The 25,877-nt window shown below is 38.7% G+C and overlaps 1 protein-coding gene across 3 annotated transcripts in view; it reads right to left on the reverse strand.

Moving 5' to 3' along the window:
* Window positions 1–18,568: 18,568 nt before the first annotated feature.
* PTPRK (protein tyrosine phosphatase receptor type K) overlaps window positions 18,569–25,877 on the reverse strand; it is a 541,453-nt gene continuing 534,144 nt past the window's right edge. For all 3 annotated transcript variants that reach the window (XM_045805582.2, XM_045805583.2, XM_045805581.2), the window contains 5 exons: window positions 25,635–25,766; window positions 25,355–25,480; window positions 22,619–22,782; window positions 21,949–22,084; window positions 18,569–19,195 (listed from right to left, as the gene is read on the reverse strand). In XM_045805582.2, the coding sequence (XP_045661538.1) occupies window positions 19,142–19,195; window positions 21,949–22,084; window positions 22,619–22,782; window positions 25,355–25,480; window positions 25,635–25,766 (612 nt within the window). In that variant the 3' untranslated portion in view covers window positions 18,569–19,141. The remainder of the gene's footprint in view (window positions 19,196–21,948; window positions 22,085–22,618; window positions 22,783–25,354; window positions 25,481–25,634; window positions 25,767–25,877) is intronic.

Consider the following 25,877-nt stretch of genomic DNA (forward strand, 5'->3'; position numbering starts at 1 on the left):
CATAGTCAGTGCACTGGCAGATGGAAGTGGTATTACTTTGAACAAGCAACAGAAGACAAGTTAAGTCTAAGCCTAGGAGATAGTGCAGACCTCCAAGTCATCCAGTACTATTTTGCCAGGGCTCTTCTCTCATGGAACAGCTATAGTTAAATGAGAAGTGACCACTAAAACGGGAGGAAAGGCCAAGCTAAGTTCATAAGTTAGTTGGTTCAGTATGTGGGTGCAAGCTGAACTTGCTGGTTATTATCAGCACTTGGTGGTGACCTTGAAAGGCGGTGGCTAGATGAGATTACAGCACTCTATAACATTTTGGGCATCACTCAACCACATAAGCTATGAAGGCCAGCAGAGGAACTAGTCAGGAGTGAGGCAAATCTAGAACGAGTTGTAGAGGAGAAAGATGTATATCCCTGAAATGAGCTGCAGCAGGGGTGTCTGCAGTTTGTACCATTAACCCTCCTCTTGCTCCTTTTCCTCGTATTAGAAACCAGCCAGAATCTTGGAAGAGCTGATTCCAGGTTGCGTGAATTCACTGTATGAAGTAAATGGATCCAAAAGATACATTGGGAATAAACTAATGAATGCTGTGGTATACCACCCAAATCCCTTTTTAGAGCCTTTGTACCTATATCCCAGCTGTCATAAATACTGACTACTGGCAGCTCTTATCTGAGCCCTTCTTTCAGAACTACCCTTGGTTTGTGCAAGCCTCCTCACCGAAGATTACACCCCTTCCTTCTGGGTAGTCTGCAGCCAATGATTGGTCAAGGCAGACCTGCAAAGGCTGGGCCTCTCTGCCTCAGTTGGAACAACTCTGCAGCTCTGAAGGGCCATGTCAACTCTGTATCAACCAAATCATGGCTGAACTCTTCCCTCAGCCCAACCCTGCCTTCCTCACCCCTCAAGTATGCTGTTCTCACGACCCCAATAAACTACCTGCATGCTTATCTCCACTTCAGGGTCTCTTCTTAGTGAAACTGACCTGTAGCATTTACTAACTCTGTTAAAATGTTTCTTTTTTCCTAGCTGTCGTAGATGTATACTAAATTATTTTGTTGGTGATCTTCTTTCTAAGACAAGAAATGGTACTTTTACACATATACTTAAATGATTCTTTCATGTTTCTTGAAGGCCTGTGTGTCAAATTCTATTTAGCATCCTTTTCTTTTCCTTCTCCATAAGATAAGATTGCCAGAGCTGGGTAACTGAAGACACAGCCTAGGAGATCTGACATTTACTCATCTAATATTCAAAAGTGCTATAATCTATTTTCTCTATTTCTCTAGCCTTGACATAAAGAAAACCCCTGCAACAGCTCCTTTTAATATGAAACAATGCATAATCTTTACCAAAGCCACCAATTTCCTGTACCTTCAAGCCTCTTTGTCTCATTTCAAGAACCGCAAAACACTATCATTAACAAAAGCCAACAGCATTTTTCAACCTAAATTCAAATTTGGTATTTCACTTTAAGTTTACTATAAAAAACATCTTCAGAAGAGTGTTGTTAAGGTTGCCTGGATAACTTTGACAACAAAATAAAGTCCAAACTCCTGCCATGTTAGGTCCTCCATATGTTAAATTAATCTCCACTGTGCTCTGCTCCTGCTAAACTGACTGATATACGATTCGCTGATATGTCTTGTCCAAAAAAGGGACACCCTTGGGGGGTTCTCTCTCACAACTCTCCCACCCATTAGTCAAGCCCGTCTCTTGAGTCATCTCTTTTATAAAGTTTTTAGGACCAATATCGGTCATGAAAGTGTTTCCTATTGCTCATGGGAGAAAACTCTAATCCTTAAGCCAGCTCCGAAGGTCCTGCACAGCATGGCTTCTCCCAAACCCCAGCTTTCTCTTGCACTTTGCTCTCTAAGTTGTAGCTCTACCAGCATTTTTCTCTTCATACCACCATGTTCTTCCTCCCAAAGGGTTATTTGCATACCAGCCCCCATTCCTATAACAGTTCCTCTGGCCTGAAAACTCCAGTCCTTTGCCTAGTTAATTCTGACTCTTTCAGATCTAAGATCAGCTTTCACTTCCTCAGAGAAACTTTACCTGATTCCCCAGAATAGATAAAAGTTCCTTTCTAATACACTCTCACCGAATACATCATTCCAGTCATGGCTTTAGCGAGGCACGAGTTAACCTTGTTTTCCGTACTGATTCAGGGCTTTTCTGATTGACTCAGTTGAAGTCTGGGTAGATTGGAAATACCCACTTGAGGTGTTCCCAGGAGGAAGGGATGAAATATAGGAATCAAGGCTTACACAAGTCTTTGGAAAGGTGGGAAGAGTGAAGCCTGGGGGGAATCTACCATCAGAATTCAGGAAATTATAACATGCAATAGTTACTTATGATCTCCACTGGGCTTCGTGGCTAATTCACAAGGGGATGCCTGGAAGCTATTGGCAAAACCTGCTGTCAGCTGTCTGCCAGAGCTCTGAAGTTCCTTACACCCCTTAGAAAAAACTACCTTCTGCTTCTTCTCTTCCTTCTAAATCTCTTGTGAGGGCCTCTCATTAGTGAAATGGAATCTACTAGGAATTAGGGGCAATCCAGTTCCCAGGCTTCTAGATCCGGGTTGACACAGTTTTTTTCTACAAAGGACCTGATCATCAAATATTTTACGCTTTGTCATTGTAGCACAGAACGTGCACAGAGATGCTGAAATTTGAATTTCTACATGTTATGAACTCTTATTTTTATTTAGATTTCCACTCAACCATTTAGAAATGTAAAACCCATTCTCAGTTTGGAAGCAGCACAAAGCAGGTGGCAGCCTGAGTTTGGTCCACAGGCTCTGGTTTGCCAACCCTTGTTCAAGATCCTGCAAAACAAGAAGGGCGGATAGGGTGACATGCCAACGGACAGCTTGATCACTAACTAATAAAACCATGATGACTTTAGGATCTCAATGAGGCCATAGGCATGAGTTTGAGAGAGGAAGTGAGGAGTAGAAGCAGATGTTGGGAGAATCTGAGCCATCACTTCTGAGATGTACTCGTGGCTTCTTGACCTGCTCGGGCTGAGTCTTATAGGTACCGATCACATTTCATAACAGAATGCTGCTGCACACATCCAAGCTTATAATTCCTTGGGTCAGAGAACACTCAGTTGTTGATGGCAGCCATTCTCATAGCCCACTGTTGTAGCCACTGGTGATCTCTATCACAGTGGGCTGTTCTTTTCCTATCCGGACACGTTCAAAGCAGCTCTACCAATGGAAAATAGTAGTTGGCAGTTGAGGAAATAGCCTTTCTCCAAAATCTTAAGGATCTGTATTATGATGTTACCACTGCTGGCTAGGTGCTTTATCCCTTTCTGTCATTAATTTTCTAATACCACTCACTCAATCTGCTGGGTCAAAGGCCTAAGTGACAGGTCAGTCTGTACAGAAGTGTGGACCTGATGCAGACCCCTTCCTGCTGCACGTATTTCTTGGAAAAGAAGCCTTACAGGTTATTTGGTAGATGGACTAGAGAAGCACACCCAAATACAATCTCTTAGATATACTGAGTGCCAGGGCTCTTTTTGCTGTGGTTTGTGCAAAGTGAGACAGCTTATCTCTCACTGAAGAGGGAATGTCTTGATATTTTTCACACCATTGTCCTATTAGACACTTCGTAAACATCACAGGTCTGTGAACTTTCACATGTTTTTTTTCTCCCTTCCTCAATCATGCTTTTTCCTCCTAGGGCATCTGGTTGTTAGTTTCTTCCTAATGACACTGCCAAATTAATATGCCCCAACATGATATTCTGTTGTATATCAAGACGATCAAGGTCCCTCTAGACCAGAATAACAGCTCTTCCAAGTTCCTGCCTGCAACAATGAGGTAAAGAGTGTGCGTCCGAATGTATATCAATGTGTTGCTCCCTCACCAGGAAGACTTGCTAAGAAAAAAACTTGTCACTCGACCTAAACAGTGTACATAGTTCACATTCTGGCACAGACTCCTTAATTCATTGGGGACAAGCAAGAAACAGGGACCAGAAACCAGTTCACAGATGACACCTTCAGGATCACTGTTGTAGACTAACAACTTGAGAGAGCTCAGACAGAGCTTTGATTAAAGACAGCAAAGCGTAGAGTTGAACCACTGGGCAAAGGTGAGATGTTGCAGGTTATACTTACTCGTAGAAACTAAAGGGAAACATTTGCTAGGGCAATAGGTTCATATGACATGCCAGGGGCAGATTTGTTTTGGTAAAGATACCAGCTATTGCTTGCCCCAGGTTACCAAGGTCCCATTTCCCTCTGGTGAAGAACACACCAATTAAATGTATGCATGACCCAACCCCGTAATCCAGTTTGATGGACTGTGTCTTAGGGCCACTTCTGGAACGAATTACTGTATCAGCCAAGATTTTGACAAGAAATGGATGGTATACTTGAACAACAAATTGAGGGATTAAAAAAAAAGATTATTTACTGTGGTACTAACGAGCTTAGGAGACCAACAAAGAAAGGTTGGTAAAGCACTCAGAAAGTAGCAAGGGCTGAAAGTCATTATCATCCATAGACCTGAATGGGTAAGAGTATGAAACAGTGTTACTGGAATCAGGAGAGCTAAAACCATGGGGTGAGGGGCTATCCTCCAGGAGGCTGGTAGAGGAATGTAGCCACTATATAAAATGTGGACCAGTAGGGGGAAAGCACCATTTCTCTGTCTTTCTGCCAGCTGATCTGCTATTGGTGCCTTGCAAAACCCAACTCTGAGTCAGAAAGCAAGGGAATCCTGGTGATGTAATCCCAAGAGGTTACCCTCCCATGACACACAGCCAGGCAGAGAAAGGCTCTTGAGAAGTCGGTAGAGAAAAACACGTACTCATGGAAGGAAATAGAGAGTAACATGCATTCATTCACAAGAGAAAGTTTTGATGATAAAAAGAGGTTATACCTCTACGATTCAGTACCATACAGCAATTAAAAAAATGAACTAGCTTTCCAACATAAATACATCTCAAAAACATAATAAGTGAAAAACAGAAAGCACCAGCAGGATACCCACACTATAACATTTATGTAACATTTGAAATCCAATAAAACCATATTTTATGGAATCATAAATATGTAGAAAAAGATGTTCTAGCAGTAACCACTGGGGATGCAGTTCTGTATACATCACTGCGATAGGTTGAATATGCCTAGAAATATACTCTTTCCACCTTCACACTTGAACAATTTGGTGAGGTGTATTAGTTATCTTGCTGTGTGTTGGGGGTTGAATTGTGTCCTCCAAAAACTATGCTGAAGTCCTAACTCCCAGTGCCTCGGAGTGAGAACTTTTTGGAATAGGATCATCGCAGTTGCAATTAATTCAGTTAAAACGAGGTCATTATGCAGAAGAGTGAGCCCCTAGTCCAATATGACGAGTATCGTAAGAGGAGAAGAGACACGGGGACACCACGTGAAGGTGTAGACCGAGATCGGGAGTGATGCAGCTGCAAGACAAGGAATGCCAAACGTTGCTAGCAAACCACCAGAAGCTACAAGAGGCAAGAGAGGAGTCTCCGCTAAAGGAGTGAGAGAAAGCATGGCCCTGCTGACACCTTGATTCTGGACTTCTCGCCTCTAGAACCGAGACAATACATTTCTGTTGTTTTAAACCACCCAGTGTGCGGTACTTTGTGATGGCAGCCCTGAGAATCGAATGCTATAATCTAATCTCAGGACTCTTCCCCAGAGTCAGCGACATGCTTCCAGGCCATGAGGACCCATTTGGTGGAGGTGGGCATCTCCATCTTCCAGTCAAGGGCAGTCTGCTTTTCTCAGACCCCAGAGGTGCAGACACAGTGTGATCTGGAAGCCCAGCTCAGCTAGGGGTTTCTATATGCCTTTCAGAAAAGCCTCTCTGTTTCTGATTGATGAGATTTTCACTTCTAGTTTTCATAGCAGGCTTGGTGTTTATAAAATATGTTTATATGCTGCTATCATTTATCTGTTTAGACTGGAATGGAGAAAGATTTTGTTTATATCCAATCAGTGGTATTGAACTGGATGAATTGCCATAGTCTACTTAGACCCAGATTTATTTTTTGTTTCTGATTGTCCTGAGTCATATTACTTACTAAAGAGCTCATTGAATTCATGAATACTATAAATGAAGTGCCAAAGTATTTAGGCGAATGAGCTACCCAGTGTACTCAAAGGATAATCCTGGAAAGTGCCCAGGACCAGATGCCTGTGGGTTTCATTTATTTGTCTGCTTTTTAGAAGCAGATACACTGTATGATGGTGTGGGGAAAACACAGGAGAAGAAAGAAGGAAACTGGATTTCCAGCTCTGGCTTAAATCATATCTAATAAACATATATTGATATCTGCCATGTGCAATGCAATGCAATAAGCTCTGCATTATGTAGTGTGAAGGTAAAAAGAATGGAGAATTTAGACGAGTAATATCCAAACTCTTGGCTCTGGCTTACTAAGCCCGTATGCTGGGCTACTCTGGATGACCTCACATTGTACCCAACTCCTCAGTGTGCTCCAGCCTCACTGGCCACTTTCTCATCATTGCAAACATCCAGCTTCTTCCCATTTGGGGGTCATGGATTGAAAGAGTCCTCTCCTTTATTCTCTGCAGTGACCCAGGTCACTAATCACATCATCCATTGTAAGCTCCTGCATAGCGCATATTACTATCCATTTGTCTTGATTATTTGCTCTATGTATTTTGTTTGTCTTTCTGTCTTCTCTATCTGGTGTCACTCTCTTGGGCATGGTTTTGGAAAAACAAGATTTGGATTAAAATCCCATCCCATATTTCCTTCCTTTTGGATGCTATTGCTGTTCCAACAGTAAGAAAAGAAATATGCTGGAAAAGGGTACTTTCTCCACTTGAAAAAGAGATTATGGACTCAGGAGTTAATAACTATCTAATATTTTCCTCTAGATTCAATAAATAGGAAGATGGCTTTGGATAATTTGCCACTGGGGAGTGTTTGAAAAATTTTTACATGGTGGATATAGTTGGATCAAATAGGAGGTGACATATATGCTCTGGCATTTCTTTTGGTCAATAGAAGAATCTCTCCCTTCAAGTTTCATCTTCAAGCAAGTTTCATCTTCAAGGAAGCTTTCCTTTCCTCTCCTCTCCTCTCCTCTCCTCTCCTCTCCTCTCCTCTCCTCTCCTCTCCTCTCCTCTCCTCTCCTCTCCTCTCCTCTCCTCTCCTCTCCTCTCCCTTCCCTTCCCTTCCCTTCCCTTCCCTTCCCTTCCCTCCCCTCCCCTCCCCTCCCCTCCCCTCCCCTCCCCTCCCCTTCCCTTCTTTCCTTCCTTTCCTTTCCTTTCCTTCCCTTCCCTTCCCTTCCCTTCCCTTCCCTTCCCTTCCCTTCCCTTCCCTTCCTTTCCTTTCCTTTCCTTTCCTTCTTTCTTTTTTTTAAGATTTATTTATTTATTTTGGAGAGAGTGCCCATGTAACCAGGGGGAGGGACTGAGGGAAAGCAGACTCCCCGCTGAGCGCGGAACCCAAGGCGAGGCTCAACGAGGGGCTCAATCTTACAATCCCGAGATCGTGACCTGCACCGAAATCAAGAGTCAGATGCTTAACTGACTGAGCCATCCAGGTGCCTTTTCAAAACTAATGTACAATATCACAATCAGGACATGGACATTAATATAATTCACCAAACTTACTCAAATTTACCCAGTTTTACTTTTACTCATTTGTGTGTTTGTGTGTGTGTGTGTGTGTGTGTATTTGGTTCTATGCAATTTTGTCACATGTGTGGGTTCATGCATCACCGCCACAGACAAGATACAGAATGGTTCCATCATCACAAGAATCCCTTGTGTTGCCCTTTATAACCACACTCACTTCCCCTTACCCACCCCACCCATATTTCTAATCCTTGGCAATAACTAACTAATCTGCTCTCCATTTTTTAGGATTCTGTCACTTCAAAATGTAACATGAATAAAATCATATAGCAGATACGCTTGGGATTGGCTTTGTTGACTTAGTATAATTCCCTGGAATTTCTTTCCTCCCTCCCTCCCTCCCTCCTCCCTTCATCCTTTCCTCCCTTCCTTCTTTCCTCCCTCCCTTCCTTTCTCCCTTTTTCCTCCCCCCTCCCTCCCTCCCTCTACACTTACCGCCTGTCTTTCTCTCTTTTTCTCTCTCTTCTCAAAGAACTAAGAACTATATATGGGCATCTAGCACAGTAAGGTCTCAAAGGTCCCAAGCAATCTATCTTTTTTAGAAATCTCCTTGATCAGATTTCTTGACTCTGACCATCTTCACCTGCACAGGGCATTCAGTCGTCACTGTGGCACACATGGAACAGCTCTTTTCCTTTTTTCCTGCTTTGCAGACATTGACAATACTCAGCAAGTGTTCATCATTTGGAGTAAAAATGTCTCTTTGTAATGCATGCTTGACTGCTGTCATTTTTACTCAGCGCAAGGCTGGACAGAGCCCAGCTGTGCCCAGGTGGGTCCTCCAAGACAGAGACAGGACAGAGCTGGGAGGCACCACTACTAGGATGAACCTGTCAGTTCCCTGGAGATCCTTTCAACTTGTTGCCTCTATCAGTAGCTTGTTCCTTTTTATGGCTGAGTAGTATTCCATCTTATGTATGTACCATAATTTGTTTAACTAATCACCTATTTTAGGAACTCTGGGCTGTAGTTTGGGGCTGCTATAAATATTTTTGTACAGGTTTTTGAGTGAACATAAGTTTTCATTTTTCTGGGGCATATGCCTAGGAGTGGAATTGCTGAGTTGTATGTGATTGCATGTTTAATTTTATAATAATCTGCCATACTCTTTTCCAGAAGGACTGTACCATTTTACATTTCTACCAACAATGTATGCATGATCCAGTTTCTCTGTATCCTTGCTAGTGTTTGGTGTTGTCACTATTTTTTATCTTAGCTATTCTTATGTGTAATAATATCTCATTATCGTTTTAATTTACATTTTCCTAATGGCTAACAATGTTGAAAATCTTTTCTTTTTAAAGATTTATTTATTTTAGGGGGGAGGGGCGGAGGGGCAGAATCTTTAAGCAGATTCGCCACTGAGCTGGAGCCAGATAAGGGGGCTCAAAATTACAACCCAAGAGATCATGACCTGAGCCGAAATCATGAGCCACCCAGACGCCCCTGTTGAACATCTTTCCATATGCTCTTTTGTCAACTGTATATCTTCTTCAGTGAGATATATGTTCATGTCTTTTACATATTTTCTAATTACATTGTTTTTTTTACTGCTGAGTTCTTTATATTCCCTAGATGCTGGCCCTTTTACCAGAATGCAGTTTGCAAATAATTTCATCTAATTTGCTTTTCATTCTCTTCATATGGATTTTCCCAGAGCAAAAAATCTTAATCGTGATGAGGCCCAAATGATCACTTTTTGGTTTTAGGGATTATACTTTGGGGACAAGTCTAAGAATTCTGCTTAGGCCTAAATCTGGAAAGTTTTTTTCTTTTTTCTTTCTTTTCTTTTCTTTCTTTCTTTCTTTCTTTCTTTCTTTCTTTCTTTCTTTCTTTCTTTCTTTCTTTCTTCTCTTCCTTTTTTCTTTCTTCTTTCTTTCTTTCTTTCTTTCTTTCTTTCTTTCTTTCTTTCTTTCTTCCTTTTTTCTTCCTTTCTTTCTTTCTTTCTTTCTTTCTTTCTTTCTTTCTTTCTTTCTTCTTTCTTTCTTTCTTCTTCTTTCTCTCTTTCTTGTCTGAAACTAATATTGCACTTTTCTGAATAATATGCCAAGGTAGTAAGCCTTAACATTGGGTAGAGTAATCTCTCCTACTTTTTAATTCTTTGTCAGGATTGCCCTTCCATATGAATTTTAGAATAAGCTTGTCTATATCTATAAAAATTCTTGTTGGGATTTTTATAGGAATTACATTAAATCTGTAGATCAATTTCAGAAAAAATGATTTTTAGTTTTTGAATCTTCCAATCCACAAATGAATATATCTCTCAATTTATTTAGGTATACTAGATTTCTTTTATCAGCATTTTGTAATTTTCAGCATGTAAATCCTACACACATTTAATAAGTATATATCTAAGCATTTCATTTTCAATAGAACAATTATAAAAGGTATTATATTTTGCAGGTTTATTGTTAATATATAGAAATGCAATTGATATTTGTATATTGGTTTTGTATCCTGTGAATTTACTTAACTCATTTATTTGTTCTAGGACTTTTTTTGTAGATTCTCTGGGACTTTCTACATAGACAATCACGTCATCTGTGAAGGGAGGGTATTTTAACCCTCAAATCTGTATGACTTTTGTTTCTTTTTCTTGTCTTATTGCAGTGCTAGAAGTTCCAGTACTATGTTGAATAAAGTAGTGAGAAAGAATGTACTTGCCTTGTTCCCAGTAGTAGGGGGAAAGCATCCAGTCTTTCACCATTTATTATAAAGTTTTTATTTATTTATTTATTCACTTATTTTAAGATTTTGTTTCTTTATTTGACAGAGAGAGAGAGAGAGATAGCCAGTGAGAGAGGGAACACAAGCAGGGGGAATGTGAGAGGAAGAAGCAGGCTCCCAGTGCAAGAACCTGATGTAGGGCTCGATCCCAGAACTCTGGGACCATGCCCTGAGCCGAAGGCAGATGCTTAACGACTGAGCCACCCAGGTGCCCCTATTATAAAGTTTTTTAGATGTTATCAACTTGAGGAAGTTCCCCTATAGAGAGTTTTTCTCATGAGTGAATGCTTTCATTGAATGCTGTTTCTCAGTCAATTAATTATGATCATATGCTTTTCCCCCCCTTTAGCTTGTTGATACATGGTGTACAACATGGATTTCTGGATGTTAAATCAGTTTGCATACTTGTAAACAATTCCACTTTGTTATGTGCATAATTCCTTTTTACTTTGTTGGATTCAGTTTGTTAATATTTCATTGAAGAATTTTATTTTATTTATTTTATTATTTTTTAAGATTTACTTATTTGAAATGCACACACAGAGAAGTAGAGAGTGAGAGAGTAGCAGAAGGAGAGAGAGAAGCAGACTCCCTGCTGAGCAGGGAGCCCAATGCAGGGCTTGATCTCAGGACCCCAAGATCATGACCTGAGCTGAAAGCAGACACCCAACTGACTGAGCCACCCAGGTGCCCCACATTGAAGAATTTTATATAAAATTCATGGATATATTCATTTGTGCTTTTGTTTATTATTATTTTTGTGCTTTTTTTTTTTTTTTTTTAGTTTTGGTAACAAGCTTAAGTTGGCCTCATAAAATAAGTGCAAAAGTACTCCCTCCTCTTCCGTTGTCTGAAAGAGATTGTGTAAAATTGGTGTTATTTCCTTAAGTGTTTGATAAAATTTTCAAATGAAACCACCTAGGACTAGAGATTTGGGGGGGGGGAGGTTTTAATTATGAATTCATGTGTTCAATGGTTATAGGATTATTCAGAGTATCTATCTCATCTTGGTTGAGTTTTATCAGTTTGTGTTGTTTCAGGAATTGGTCCATTTTTCCTGAATTGTTCAATCTATGAATTTAAAAATTTTTTTAAACATTTAAAAAATTTTCTTTTTCTTTTCAATGGCTGCAGTAATGATGTTCTGTTATAATACCGATATTGGTGATTTATATGTTCTTTTTGTTTTTGTCTGTTTTGTTAGAGGTTTATCAATTTTACTGACTTTTTTAAAAACCAGATTTATATTTCATTTATATTCTCTATTTTCCTATTTTCGTTGCCTTTTCTCTGCTTGCTTGTGGTTTATTTTGTTCTTCCTTTTCTATTTTCTTGAGGTAGGAACTTAGATAATTGATTTGAGACCTCATCTCATTTAATTAACATAAGCACTTAATTCAATAAATTTCCCTCTCAGCACTGCTTTAGCTGCACCTCACAGATTTTGGTATGTTGTACTTTCATTTTTTTTTTCAGGTCTATTTCTTAAAATTTCCTTTGAAAACTTCTTGTCCTATGAAATATTTAGTAGTGTGTAGCTTAATTTAATAGGTTTAGAGATTTTCCTGTTGCTTTTCTGTTACTGAATTTTAGTTTGATAATTTTATGGTAAAAAAATAGACTTTATAGAATTCTTTTCAGTTTGTTGAGGTTTTTAAAAAATATTTTACTTATTTATTTATTTGACAGAGAAGGAGAGAGTACACAAGCAGGGGAGCAGCAGAGGGAAAGAGAGAAGCAGGGTCTCTGCTGAGCAAGAAGCCCAGTGTGGGGCTTGATCCCAGGACCCTGGGATTCTGACCTGAGTGGAAGGCAGTTGCTTAACCAACTGGGCCACCCATGTGCCCTCGTTAAGGTTTATTTAATGGTTCAGGATATAATCTCTCTTGGTGGTGCTCTGCAGCTGCTTGAAAAAAATGTGTTCTGCTGCTCTTGGGTATTTTAAAATTTTCAATTAGACCCTGTCAGTTGACTGTATTGTTCAGATTGTGTATGTCTTTGGTGATTTTCTATCTACTAGTTCTATAAGTTGCTGGTGGGAGGGAGTGTGGGGTATGAAGTTTCCACATATAATTGTGGATTTGTCTATTTCCCTTTGCTTCATGCATTTTGAGGCTCTGTGGCTTGGTCTGTATGCATTTGGCATCATTATGTCTTCTTTGTGGATTGATCTTTCTGTCATTATGTAATATCCCTTTATGAGTAATTTTATTTGCTCAGAAGTCTATCCGATGTTAAGAGTAGCTACTTAATTATTTTCTAAATTGAAAGCTTGCATGACATATCTTTTTCAATTCTGTTACTTTCAGCCTACCTATTTCATTGAATATATAGGGAGTTTCTTGTATATAGTTAGCTCCCATTTTCTTAACCCAATATGACAATCTATTTTTTTATTGGCATACTTTGACCATTTAAGGTAATTATTAATATGTTAGCACTTAAGTCATTCAATTATTTGTTTTCTGTTTATCTGGTTCTTACTCCCATTTCCCTTCCCTTAATTTTCTGTGCTTTGTTAACATGTTTTAAGATTCCATCTTGATTCATTTATAGTATTTTTGAGCATATATCTTGATATAATATTCTCAGTGTTTCCTCTAGGCATTATAATATACACATGTGACTTATTATAATCTACTGGTATCATTATTTTATCACTTTGAGTAAAGCATGGAAACCTTATTTCTAGTACGGTCCCTTTTCCTTCCCCACTTTGAAGTAGCATTTTCTTAAATAGCTTATGGTGTTATAGTTTTTGTTTCAATCATCAAATACGATTTATAAAACAGATACATGAGGAAAAGGATTTTCTATTGCATGTACCCATAATTGCTTTAAACATTATTTAAAGGTAGGTCTAGCAACAAAGATAACAGAAGCCAATGTCCTGGAAAGCTTACAATATTTACTATCCAAACCTTCACATGACATCTCTTGGTTTGAATTTCTTAAACTTAACAATAAGGGCATTGGATTTGATAATCTTAAATATCCCTTAATGTCTTTCATTTCATGAGGAAAATCAATCCTCATTTCCCATGTGAAGGTATATTTTTTCCCTCAATGACCACATTTGCGCTCACAGAATACAGAAGCTGACATTGGAAAGTAAATAATTAAGGTGTACTTACTCACTTTATCATGCTAGGAACTAACATGAAGGTGAAAAGAAATCAATTTCACTCTGCTGATTGTGCTTCAGGTAATTAGATTTATGGAACTGGAGTTCAAGTTCCCACAGTGGGCTGGCAAGAGCCCATACTGTTTCGCACCTGCCATGGAAATCAGCGTGCACCATCACAATCTGGAAGTGTGTTTCCACAGATGCTTTTCTGCACTTGTGACTAAAACGGTTCAGGCCAAACCACGGATCACAGAACAAGTGTTTTCCTTTTGAGTTCTCAATACTATTACTTCCAGAAGAATTATTTTCTAGTCATCATTTTGGGTGTGCTTATTAGGTGAAATGTGTGATTTACCTTCTGAAATATACTTTTTTGAATCGAGTCCAGGTAGGAGGGAGCAGAAAGAGACATCAACCTTGCTTTTTTTGTGTTCTTTTTTCATCTTAGGAGTCAAGATTCATCCACACATATTTTTAAAACAAAAATATGTAAGAAGAGAAGGTAAATTGGAAAAGAATAAATATGAAAAAATAGTCATGATAGCTGTTTTAAGAGAACTAAAGTTCGTATTTCTTTAAGAATATTTTTAGAAGGTCAAATGGTAAAACAACAGTTATTCTACAATGGAAGTCACGAACTGGGAGACTGTCTCTTACAGACCACATCAGATGCAGCCTTCTGACAGTTTTTTTTTTTTTTTCTTGCACAAAGTTGGGCCAGAGGGTGTTTTTTTTGTTTGCTTTTTGAATTTAATTGGTTGCTAACATTCAACAGTCTTTCAGAGTCTACGTAAAATGCAGCGTCCCACACTCCCGAGAGATGAGGCGCTCTTGGGTCCCTATTCCCATGCAGCAAACACTGCTGGGAGGTAAGTGCCATCGTCTTTGAGGATCACACCTGCTTTTGAGTCCAAGTGGGAGTTGGCCTCCGCACATTGTTCCCTTTGGTTCCCGTGTCAAACAGCAGTTGTCACTTACCATTAATCTTGTTATTGTGTTTTTTAATAGTAAGAACTGAAGATGGCAGAGTATCTCTAGTATCCATTTTTCAACCAAAATTGGGGAAAATTTAAAAAAATTTTTTTAAGTCATCTCTACACTCAATGTGGGGCTCGAACTTACAGCCCCAAGATCAAGACTTGCGTGCTCCAGCAACTGAGCCAGCCAGGTGCCCCGGGATGTTGCTTTAATAAAAATGGAAGATATATTTTTGTAGAGATGAGAAATATTCCTGTTAGAAAATGCATAAGCTAAGGATGTCTGTTATAATAATACAACCTGAATGACCATTCTGAAATTGCTGTTCTGCTTTCCCCACTCACAGCGTCCATTGGCCCTGCAGGCATTTCAGTTTGCCTCTCCTTTTTCTCAACAAGTGACAAGTGGATGCCATACTGAGCTTATTTTTTTCTGTTTTACAGTTTGATTTTGTCTGAGACCAGGCAAACAGTCGGAACGTATGGCCTTTGCTTGTCTGCACATTCTAACATCTATTTAAGAAAAGAACTCCTTGGTCACTCAGTTTAAATATTCTTGTTCTTCGCATTCTGTAGCTACTTAGATTGCTTTTAAGTACCGAGAGGTTTAAAAAAAAATTTTTTTTTGGCCTCCATGCTACATATCTTCTAAGTGAATCAAGACTGATAAGTTTATAAGACTAATAAGGCTGTAAGACTCATAAGACAATTACACATCAGAATCAGCACTCAATATTCTGTGTTAGATTTCAGGTATTGCAGATTTTCTACAATTGGCAAGTGCATCATGAGAGATGGTTATCTGTCGCAAAATCTCTCTCCCCAAGCAGACTTTCACACTAAAAAAGCGGCTTTCTGATCCTCAGGAGGGACTTCATGTTTGTTTCAATGGTTCTTCTACTGGTTTCTTACAGGATTTGATAACAACAGTATCTCTCTGGTGTTTGTTTTCTTCCAGGTCAGCATTTCAATTCACTTTGGAGGAAGCTGAAGTTCAGAAGTGTTACAGATCAACCACCATTGATTTTTGGACAATTTATATTCCAGAAGCCACTTATAGCTTACTTAAAGTAGATCCCAAGACAGAGCTTTTCCTTTTAGTTTCAGAGAGATAATATTCTAATACTCTGCAGACCACTTGAATAGACCAGAGTTATGAACAAATTCAGATAATATTGCTCCCATTCCGAGCCTCCCTAAGCTGTGGGGAAACTTTATGAAATAATATGTAAGTAGAAATTATTATAGGAGGCACAGTTGGCCGTCTTCTGTCTTCACTTAGGAAAGTGTTGAGTAAAATACCATATTGCCCCTACATTGAATAGGTGGTGTTTATTAAAACACTGAAATGCATCTGGGTAGGCTGTGGAGTTTCTGCCTATGGAAATATTTTATAAATATTCTACATATTGCACTGGGGCATGGGGCAGAATATTGACTTTTAGCTATTTTTTTATGAAATAGGACTGCTTGCTGAAGTGCACAGAAATTAAATTAAAAATGTAGAATTGCCACTCTCCTATGTAAGTTAGGCAAATCTCAAAGGCATTCTTCCAAAGCTAACAGATTATCTCGTATTTCTAGTTGAGCTACAGCCATTTCTCTCCTGCATTCTAATATTTCTCGTTGTCTACTATGTTTTTTAGATGCCAGGAGCCTTTCCACCATTTTCTAGCAACAGAGTGGATTTAAGAGGGAGCAGCTGTTGATGTCTGCCTTCCAAGCGTATTACAGGAGTACCTGGAACCCAGGAGACTCTCAGTAACTGGAATATTGAATGAGCACATCGGCACATCAGTATAGGGGTCAACATGTCTCTTCTCCCCCTTGTCCAGGCAGAAAGATCTTCCTTTTTCTCTCTCCATGTCAGATCATTTGGTTGTGAGACAGCAACACAGTCACATGAAAACCTGTCTCCAAAGACCAAATATTAGAAAAAGGCTACACAGCTCACACCAGAAGCCTAACACTTATTTTCAAGAGGACTTTGTTAAAACTCATAAATTCCCAGTTGCTTGTGTGTCTCTGGTCCACACGCTTCCAGCATTTCCTTAGTGATAGTATCTAGGAAGGGGATGTATAAAATTCAACTTCGTGACAGCCATTCAAGGAAAAACTGATAGAGAGAGAAGAGGCCTTTCACTGTGAAAAGCATGGCAACTTTTAAAAGTTGTGCCTGGACATTGCCTGCCCAGAGGGACACGGCTGAGCGGAACGTGGCCATCCAGGCACAGGATGACGCAGGGAGTGCCACAGGGTGCGAAGGATGACTTTCTGAATAGGAGTTTTGAGGAAAACAGATTTATACCTCCCCTCATTGCCTCCTGACGAAATGGCTTCTGTGGTGCCCCCAACAAAGCAAGCACAGCACTATTTCCTGTTAGAGAGAAAGAGCACTCTTTCTGTTCTTTGCTTAAATTGCGGAGGCCGCACAGACCTCTGAGCTTTGCGAACGTAGTATTTACGGTGATTCTGGTGGAGTGTGGACACCATCAGGTGAGTAGAAACGAAATCAGGGTCATGCAGCAAAGCAGAACTGTCCGTAGGATTACCATCCTGAACATTACTGGGTAAAGAAATCTGGGAGGAGGAGCTTGTGGATTTTTTTTGTTAAATGCATCCATGCTTAAATGTAAATTAGTCATTCTAGGAAAAGATAAAGTCTCTTTATCTAAATGTTTACTAATGAAAGTCACAAATGTTCTAATAATGTACACAGCAAATAGGAATTTGAAGATGCCCATCATAAGACTTTATGAGAAAATCAATTAATGAGGAACAATAAGACTGAAGAGGCAAATTTTCTTCGTCGTGCCATTGGGGAAGCAGTGTGTTCAGTGGAAGAGAATGGACTCAGATTTGAATCTGTTGACAAATCACTTACTTTCTCATTAGCTTCAACCGCAGCATCCATAAAACAGGAATGAAACTTATTTGCCAAGTTTGCGATAAGGAAGAAGTATGAAAATGTATATTTCGTAAAAAGATAGTGACGTACACATATAGCAATTAAAAAAATTATGTCAATCCTCTGGCCTTTTCCGCCTCCATTCATCTGGACTGGTTTACATTCCATTAAAAAAAAAAGATATTAATGCTTTGCTTTACTTTTAATAGAATTTTTGGGGTCCACTAGAATCAATGACAAGAGGCTGTTTATTTGGGAACAAAGGCATGAAAATTAAGAGAAAATATGTGCAAACAATGGTTGTAATTATAAAAACTTTATTTCACTCTTACTTTAGTTAAATCTTTAGAAGCACCATGTCATGTGCTGGCAATCTAGGAGCAGGATACTGGAATGCTTCTGTCAAGGACAAACTGCAAGCTGATGATGTGAAGTTACAGCTACATGGAGCTCAGGAACAAGACCACATTGAGAAAGGTTCACTTGCAAATTTCATGACAATGCACAAACAGGAATCTGGCATCGATTTTTTCACACTTCCTACGGTCAGAACCCAACGCTTGTGCATGTAAACATCAAAAGAAACACTCTATCATCTTGACAGTTTACAGTTTGCTAAAACTTGACTCTGAAAGCATAAATGTTGCCATTTTGTTTTCTTGACCAGTGCTTGCTCATAGGCTGACAAAATCAATTCCTTTAAAATTTAAACGATGCTTAAAGGTATGTTCAGCATCGCGCAAATCATCAGCAAGGCCTTTGAATGTGTGCAATTCTCATGTATGATCACCAAACCATTATTTACCTAATGAAATTGTGAAAAATCACACATTTTCAGCAAAACATTTTAATTTGGTCCTATATTAAAAGACCCAATTGCCAAGGTGTTTTACATAAATTTAATTCACAAGCATGTACACAAGAGAATCACTATAAAGAACATTGCTTCCTGGTTTATGAATAAAAAGTTTATCCTCTACTTACACTAAAACATACAAAAAATAATCTACAAAAATCGTTTACAATTGATTTTAGTGAAAGAAAAAGCTTTCTTCAGAAAAAAAATGATTGTGTGGTGGTAGTATTTTAGCCATCAAAAAAGGAATGTAAGTAACCAATAAATATAATGTGCTTTCTCCATATAGACATATTTACACTGGAGTCTTTGGCTTATGTTTTTTTTTTTTTTATTCCTAAAAAGAACTTTAAATGATCCAGCCATCATTGCACATTAAAAGAAAATAAGCCAGTTATATATATTTATATATTTATATAGAGATCTGCTACACTGGAAACATATAAAAAATGAACTTTACTATGAATTTGCACAGCTTTTCTTACTTCTTCCTTAAAGATTTAACCTCTTTTACCTAAAAAAAGGGAGAAAAATGCCACATAGGAAGTATTAATTCATGCAACATGTGGTGTCTGCCCTACCAGCACCAGGCAAGAACAAGCTGCATATTCACTGTACAAACACTGATAAGTTCTCATTGGAATCTGTTCTTATTAAATGGAATTTATGTGGCACGAAGTGTCGATGTTCTCATACAGTAATAGAAACTAATGGAGTCCTTTTTATTAAGATACACAACTTCATAAGAAAAATACTTTTACTTCTCGAATGTAAAAGCCTCCCACCCCCCACATTAAAATCTTTCTGCACAGGTGTGACAGGTACAATAGCTGCTGGCTCAACACATGGACAGGCTTCCGCGTGGACGCCTCTGAGGTCTCACCCAACTAAGAAGATTCCAGGTACTCCAAAGCGACATCATAGCAGAAACGGTACTGCTCCTGAAAGATGTGCAAGCATGAGAGTTGAGAAAAGTTAAGATAAAGGAGACTAATGGCAAACCATTGCCACGGAACGAACACCCAGCCACGGCTTAAAGTTAGTTTTCCTGGATAGAGGTTTAATTTCTGGGTATACGTATTTTACGTTGGAGTCTAATGATTGCTGTTTAAGAAAAAGGGACTTGATATAAAAAGATATATTATCTTTGTCTCATATTTTCTATTCATTTCTTGAGAATCTCCGGTATTTTTTTACCCAATTATAATAGGAAAACCTGATTGTTACAGAAAAATTTGCCCAGTATAGAAAAATGCAAGGAATCAGAAAAAGAATTTCATAATTCTATGACTAGAAACAATTATTGGTAAATACTGCCTGAGTTTTGCTCTAGTCCTTTTGAAGGCATGGTTGAAATAATAATTATTTTAGAATAAATATAATTGCATACATATATTTGAGAATATAAGTTTACATATTTTATTTTCCTTTAACACTGTTATGTATCTTTTCCCCATGTTATTTAACATCTCTTTTCACACTACAAAGAAGTCTAACATATGGATTTGACTATTAGATTGTTTTTATTTTTTAATATAAATAAATGCTACAGCGAACATGTGCATATATTCTTCTCCAAACTTCAGATATTTTTCCTTAGCCAGAAAAAAAAAAACCCAGGCATTTTAAATCGCCATTCACAATTCCAAGTTCTTGATTTTTGATACAGCTTTTCATTCATCAGAATATTTAATTTTTCAAAAATGGTTAGTGGTTCTTAAATTTTTTGAGTTTATTTATATCTGAAAATTTATTTCTACTGTCTTTATATATTTAAGACAACTTGGTTGACAAAGTTTGAGTTAAAACCGCCTTTCCTCTAGGTCCATCTATGTACTTTCCATTATCAAGAATTGAGAGAAAATCAGACTGTATAACAAGATATGACTTATAATATGTCATTAAAAACTTCTCAACTCAGTCCAAGTGGGTAAAATTCAGGCTGGAATGGAGAACAGTCTAAAATGCATATTACTGCTAAAGAGAACTTCCAGGTGTCTCCAGCAATAAACTAGGGTAATAAAAACCTTCCCCAAGAGATCTTTATCAATCCTACCCTTAATTATCAAGTAGGTGTGATTTAAATTAGCCTACCACTGTGGCAAGTGCATCTGAAGAGCCAAAAAGTGCTTGAAAACAGTTATGTCTCTTTAATCTGTCACTAGCAATTTTGTTTACACTCTAAATTTTCTTCCCAAACTTGTCAGTTCAATTCAACAGCACACTGAACTCATCATTAACACTGATTAAACACAAATCAGAGGGTAGGTGCTCAGTCAGGATTAATGAGACACGAATATAAACGTACACAGGAACTTTTTGGAAGGTTCTAGAACGGCTGAGTTTAACCAGAGATTTTTTCCCCCCCTAAGTTATTGTAGGAAATCAGAGTTAAATTTGGAGGTAAAATTTGCATTCTGATGCCAGAAGTGACCCCACTGATGAATTTAAGAAGACGTGATCTGAGACACAGAGGCAGAATTTACATTAAGAAACCTTCAGACAGCGGTGTCAAAAGACGTAACCACTACATTCTGTAAGAAGACTTGAGAGTTCTACCTCAAAAATCCCTCAAATCCACCCCCCTTTCTCTATCTCCATTGCCGATACTCCAGTCAAAACCAACATCATCTTGTCCAGACAACAGCAATAGCCCAAGGGATGAGCTGGGGTAGGGGCAGTCTGAGGGGCTTGTAAAAGGGGAAAACGTCTGTTATCGCTTTTAAAAGTGAAACGGTATAAATGTAACTCTTCAGATTTTGTCTCAGGAAGCAACGCACTTTTTGTGTGAACAATCCATGAGCAGGAAGTGGTGAGAATACTTTAAAGGTTTATTGAATTGCTCATTTTAGTTATCTGATCATCTTGATAAATGTAGGGCAAGCAACAATTTTGCCTTGGTTTTTCTGGTTTACCTATGTGTGAACATGAACTACACAGCTGCTCCTGACCTTATCCCACTTTGCACATATGTGTAACCCACAGACATCTCTCTTCAGAAGTAAAATGTGCTCGAGGAGTTTAACTTCTCTTTCTTACTGTTGATACAGCTCCACCCACATGAGCTCCCACAGACCCGTTCCTATCAGCTCTTGTTTTGTAAGCTGTGTTCTGATTTCATGAGCCCTGGCAAATTCAGGTGGCATCATTGGAACCACTAGCTCTAATTGGTAAAAGTTGAAAACTGTCAATGATGATAGTTTAAAATTTATAATTTGAGCAGAAATGAAGAATTACAGGTAACGACTAAAATAAATTTCATTTGCCGGTTAAGGACAGACATTGGTGCCTAAGTGCTGATACAACTTAGGAATATATCCGTTGCATGAATTCTTTACCAATTAACCTAGATGCTTTAAGAAATTAAAAATAGACAAGAATAAAGACTAGATAATGGAATTTATTCTTATTATAGAACTATTTACTATAGTTTATTACAGCAAATATTTATGGCCTATCGTAGGAAAAAACCCACAATTCTATACATGTCCCAAATCAAGTGAAAATAGTTTTCATCTGTGATACGTGATTAGGTTTAGGTGGGTAGAGAGATACTCAGCAGTTAGGCAGGAAAGTCCCCACAAAGACTCGCTTACACATCCTATTCCCTTGGGTGTATAAAGTCAACCCAACGCGTAGGTTATGATTGTCTAATGTCTACGCTCTCTTCTGTGTCTGAGACTCTGTGACTCACCGGGGCTTCCACCATGTTGGGCTTGCTGTTCCTCAGGGTCTTGACCGCATGGAACACATCCACGACGTTTTGCCGCTTCACCATTTCAACAACAATGCCGATAGCGCAGAACATACCACTTCGCCCACCACCATTTCTGGAAGCAAAGGAAGCCAAGGCATTTCAGATAGCAGCTTTTAGTCACCAGAGGTCACACAAGCTTGTAAGTGGAGGAAATGAAAACATGATCTTCATTCTTTTTCCATTTTGTATTAATTTTGCTTCATTTGTACGCATGCACGGGTAGAGGGCAGAGCGCAAGGACACGTGAGGGTGACGTCAGCTCTGTAGCTTATACTTAGGAATATGCTGGAGGCACTGGCTGCTGCAACTTCGATCCCTTGAGATTTTGGTACATTTGTACACTGTGTACGTCAGAGAAGTGGTTCAGAGTAGTGTTCGAAAGAGTTTAAATCATATGATAACTACATAATAGTCAATGTTTGAAAAATATGAAATGAAAATTGGTAGTTAATTATAGAACCATGAGACAGGAAGATTATTTTAAAATGCTATCTATGGAGATCCACAAGATGTGAGCTGAGTACCCTTTAACGTGGAAAGTATGAAGGCTAGTGAGGAAACGAACACCAAGGCCCCCACACGGCCAGGCTTGAGGCACCGTACTCACAAGCAGTGGATGATGGTTCGGCCTTCCCCTTCCTCGCACTCCTCCTGCCATTTTTCCACCTGCAGTATCAGTTTCAAAAATGACCGTTTGGAGCCTGGCACTTCTCGGTGAGAGGCCCACCCTAAATACTGAAACTGCTGTACCATCAGGTAACCTTCTTGTGGCTGTAGAGGGAAAAGTGTTTTTCTGTAAATAAGTTGGGACTGGAATTTTTACTAAAAAGTGAAGGTGCATACAAATTTACACCATGATATAAACGCCATTTACGCTGGATTGAGTCTAGCTGGTAAGTCCAAGATATCTACATGCTGGTACAGAAACATTCTAAGTTACAGAAGCAAGAAACATGAGAAATACCTTGATAGAAGCTTCTCCCTCACACCCCATATCTAATAATCAATCATACTTTTAAATAACTTTCAAATTCTTCTCTTTATCACTCCCGACATCATTGCATAGGCCCAATCACCAATTATGATAATTGCTTCCTAGTTGATCTCCTTGAATAAACTTTGATCTCCTTCCAAACCATTCTTACTGCAGCATCATGAGTATTTTGAATGCAAATATGATCTTGTCATTTCCCTGCTTTAAAGCTTCCAAATGATCTCACATAAAATCCAAATTGCTGCAGTGGCTTAAAAATTCCTACACAATATGGCTTCACTGCCTTCCCCAACCTTCCCTTTATTATAATGCATTCTTATACACTGGCCTTCTTTTAATCCATTTATCAAGTCACTTCTTGCCTGGGGAACTTTGCACAAACTCTCCATTTGGCCTCAGAGATCTCCTTCTTGTTTGTGCCTCTCAATCCCAAAACACAGTGATCAATTTGTCTTGGGTTTGCCCGGGACTCTTCTGTTCTTTGAACTGAAACTCTTGTGTCTTGGGAAACCTCTCTATCCTGTGAACACCAGGATTCTCCCACCCCCCACAAGCTCCTACCGATTCTTCAAATTTTGCTTCACAGATCACTACCCCAATGAAGTCTTCTCTAGTCGCCCAGCTATGTCGGATCACCCAAAGACTCCGAATTTCGTCCTTTTTCTCTAAAATTTCTCATATTTGTAAATAAATGATTATACAATGAGTTGTTCAGTGCTTGTCTTCCCTGATAAAATAAAAATTCTTTAAGGATGAGGAAATCGCTTTTTCCCCTAAACTCTGTGTCACTAGAACCTAGCAGAATACTGTCCAAAGAAAAATACTGCTGAATGAATGAATCAAAACATTAAGCCCTCATATGAAAATATAAGAAAGAATTTGCAATACACGAGTAAGCTGTATCATAAGGCATCAGATCTGAATTTCCATATGGCAAGGGCTCACGCATCACAAGGCCCTACTAGTACAACACCCAACTTCTCATTGGTGCATATTAAATATCTCATGAAGTGCATGGTAGTAAGTAGATTGGGAACAGAAGAAGAATCGTGCACTAACAAGAACCGGAACACCAAACATAGAGGAAGATAAATAAACAAATACGCTGACAAAAAAACACAGATTTCAGTTCTCATCCTTAGAATATTTTTCATACAAACAGCTCAATAAAAAGACAAGTCTTACTTTCTTAGTTTAGCAGCTATGGTTTCTCAGCTAAAATATTACTAGAACCATAATGGAACAGATGTGCAGACATAATGAGATTCCATTTAAATTAACATCTAAGATATGCATGGATATTATGACATGATTTGAAGTTATCCTTTTTTTCTCCACTGAAATGAGCGACAGAGTTGGATATGACTATATCCTCTGCTTATAGTTATACATATAGACTTATTAACCAGGAACACATACAGCCATTTTGATATGAAAACACAGAAACATGACAATCTGAATCACACACTTAAAATAATACACAGACATAAAGTTGCTGCACTAAAAACAGAGTAATCCTCTTTAAAAAGAGAGTCATTCCATGGAAGCTACTAACGATTTCTTTTCAAATTCTGCTTGCTATTTGGTTACACAATCTAAACAGTCTTTATTAGCATTTTTTCGCTTTTTTTGGAGGAGAGAGCCCAGACTTAATTTGTCATTTAGTGTAAAATATATGAAGACTCAAGGAAAGAAAGATTTCTGAGAAACACAGCTGCTGCTTTGCTCCTGGGAAAAGTGGTACCAGTGCTGGTTCTACAAATCTGGGCAGAGCCAGATACTGGGACGTTTAGAAAGACGAAATTACAGGTGGAAGGAGAATTGATGATGGCTGTGATTTACCTTTTCCCCTCATGTGTGGGGTTCTCCCTTCTATGCAATAGGGACACGGAAACTTTCTATAATGGCTGATCCGACATAGCCCTTCCTCCTGAGGTAAAGCCTTTTAGTCATCACCATTATTATTATATTCTTATTTTTCAATTATGTGCCTCTTCTGGGCTGGATATCGATACTAATAAAACATGTAGTTGACCTTGACAAAAGTCTACATATGCGCAGAGATCAGGCTCAGACCATCCAACTCAGCTGAGCCAGTGCATGTGAATTTAGTTTCCAGATGTAATACACTGAGTAACTGACCAGGACACCCAGCTTCCTGCATTGCTGCTTTCCTGTTTTTGGAATGCATTTTTCTTCTAATACTAAGGTATAACATGATTACTAGCTTTGGGACTGATATGTAACACCTACTAATTCCACTCTTCCTGTTGTCTGATTGGAATTACACCCCAACATGGTTATGATCAGTTGCTCTCTATCAACTCAGGTAAAATATTAATGACTTACTCTTGTTAGATTGCATATCCTAAAAATCCGGTTTATCACATCACAATCCATTGAACAAGACATACATTCCACTTGGATAGGGCCATATCGTAACATCCCTTCCTCTGGCCAGTACTGAGGGCAGCCCTAGATGATGAATGTTTTGGGAAAAAAAAAAAAACAAAACCAAAACGAGCATTATTTTTCTCTAATGAGGGTAGTATGAAACAGATTTTTAACATTTTATTACTACTTTATTAAGTTGTGTATGAGTACACAAAAGCAACTCGTAGCCATTAACCTGGGACAAGTCGACTTCATTCAACATCACGATGGAGGTACAGCCATAATCATACACTAATCTCCAGAAGTCTTTCACAGTGTTCGGCAGAGGGTACTGGGTGACGATGAAAGCAGCTGGTTGCCTGTAACTCTGTGAAGAAACAAGGTAGATGGGAAAACATACAAACTTGAAATGAATGATCAGTCGTACAAGTCAATTCAGTACATTTCAATGTAGGACCAGGTAAGGCGTTAATAGCTC

The sequence above is a fragment of the Ursus americanus genome, chromosome 11, assembly GCF_024610735.1.
Source record: "Ursus americanus isolate L20-20 chromosome 11, mUrsAme1.1.p, whole genome shotgun sequence".
Lineage (NCBI taxonomy): Eukaryota > Metazoa > Chordata > Mammalia > Carnivora > Ursidae > Ursus > Ursus americanus.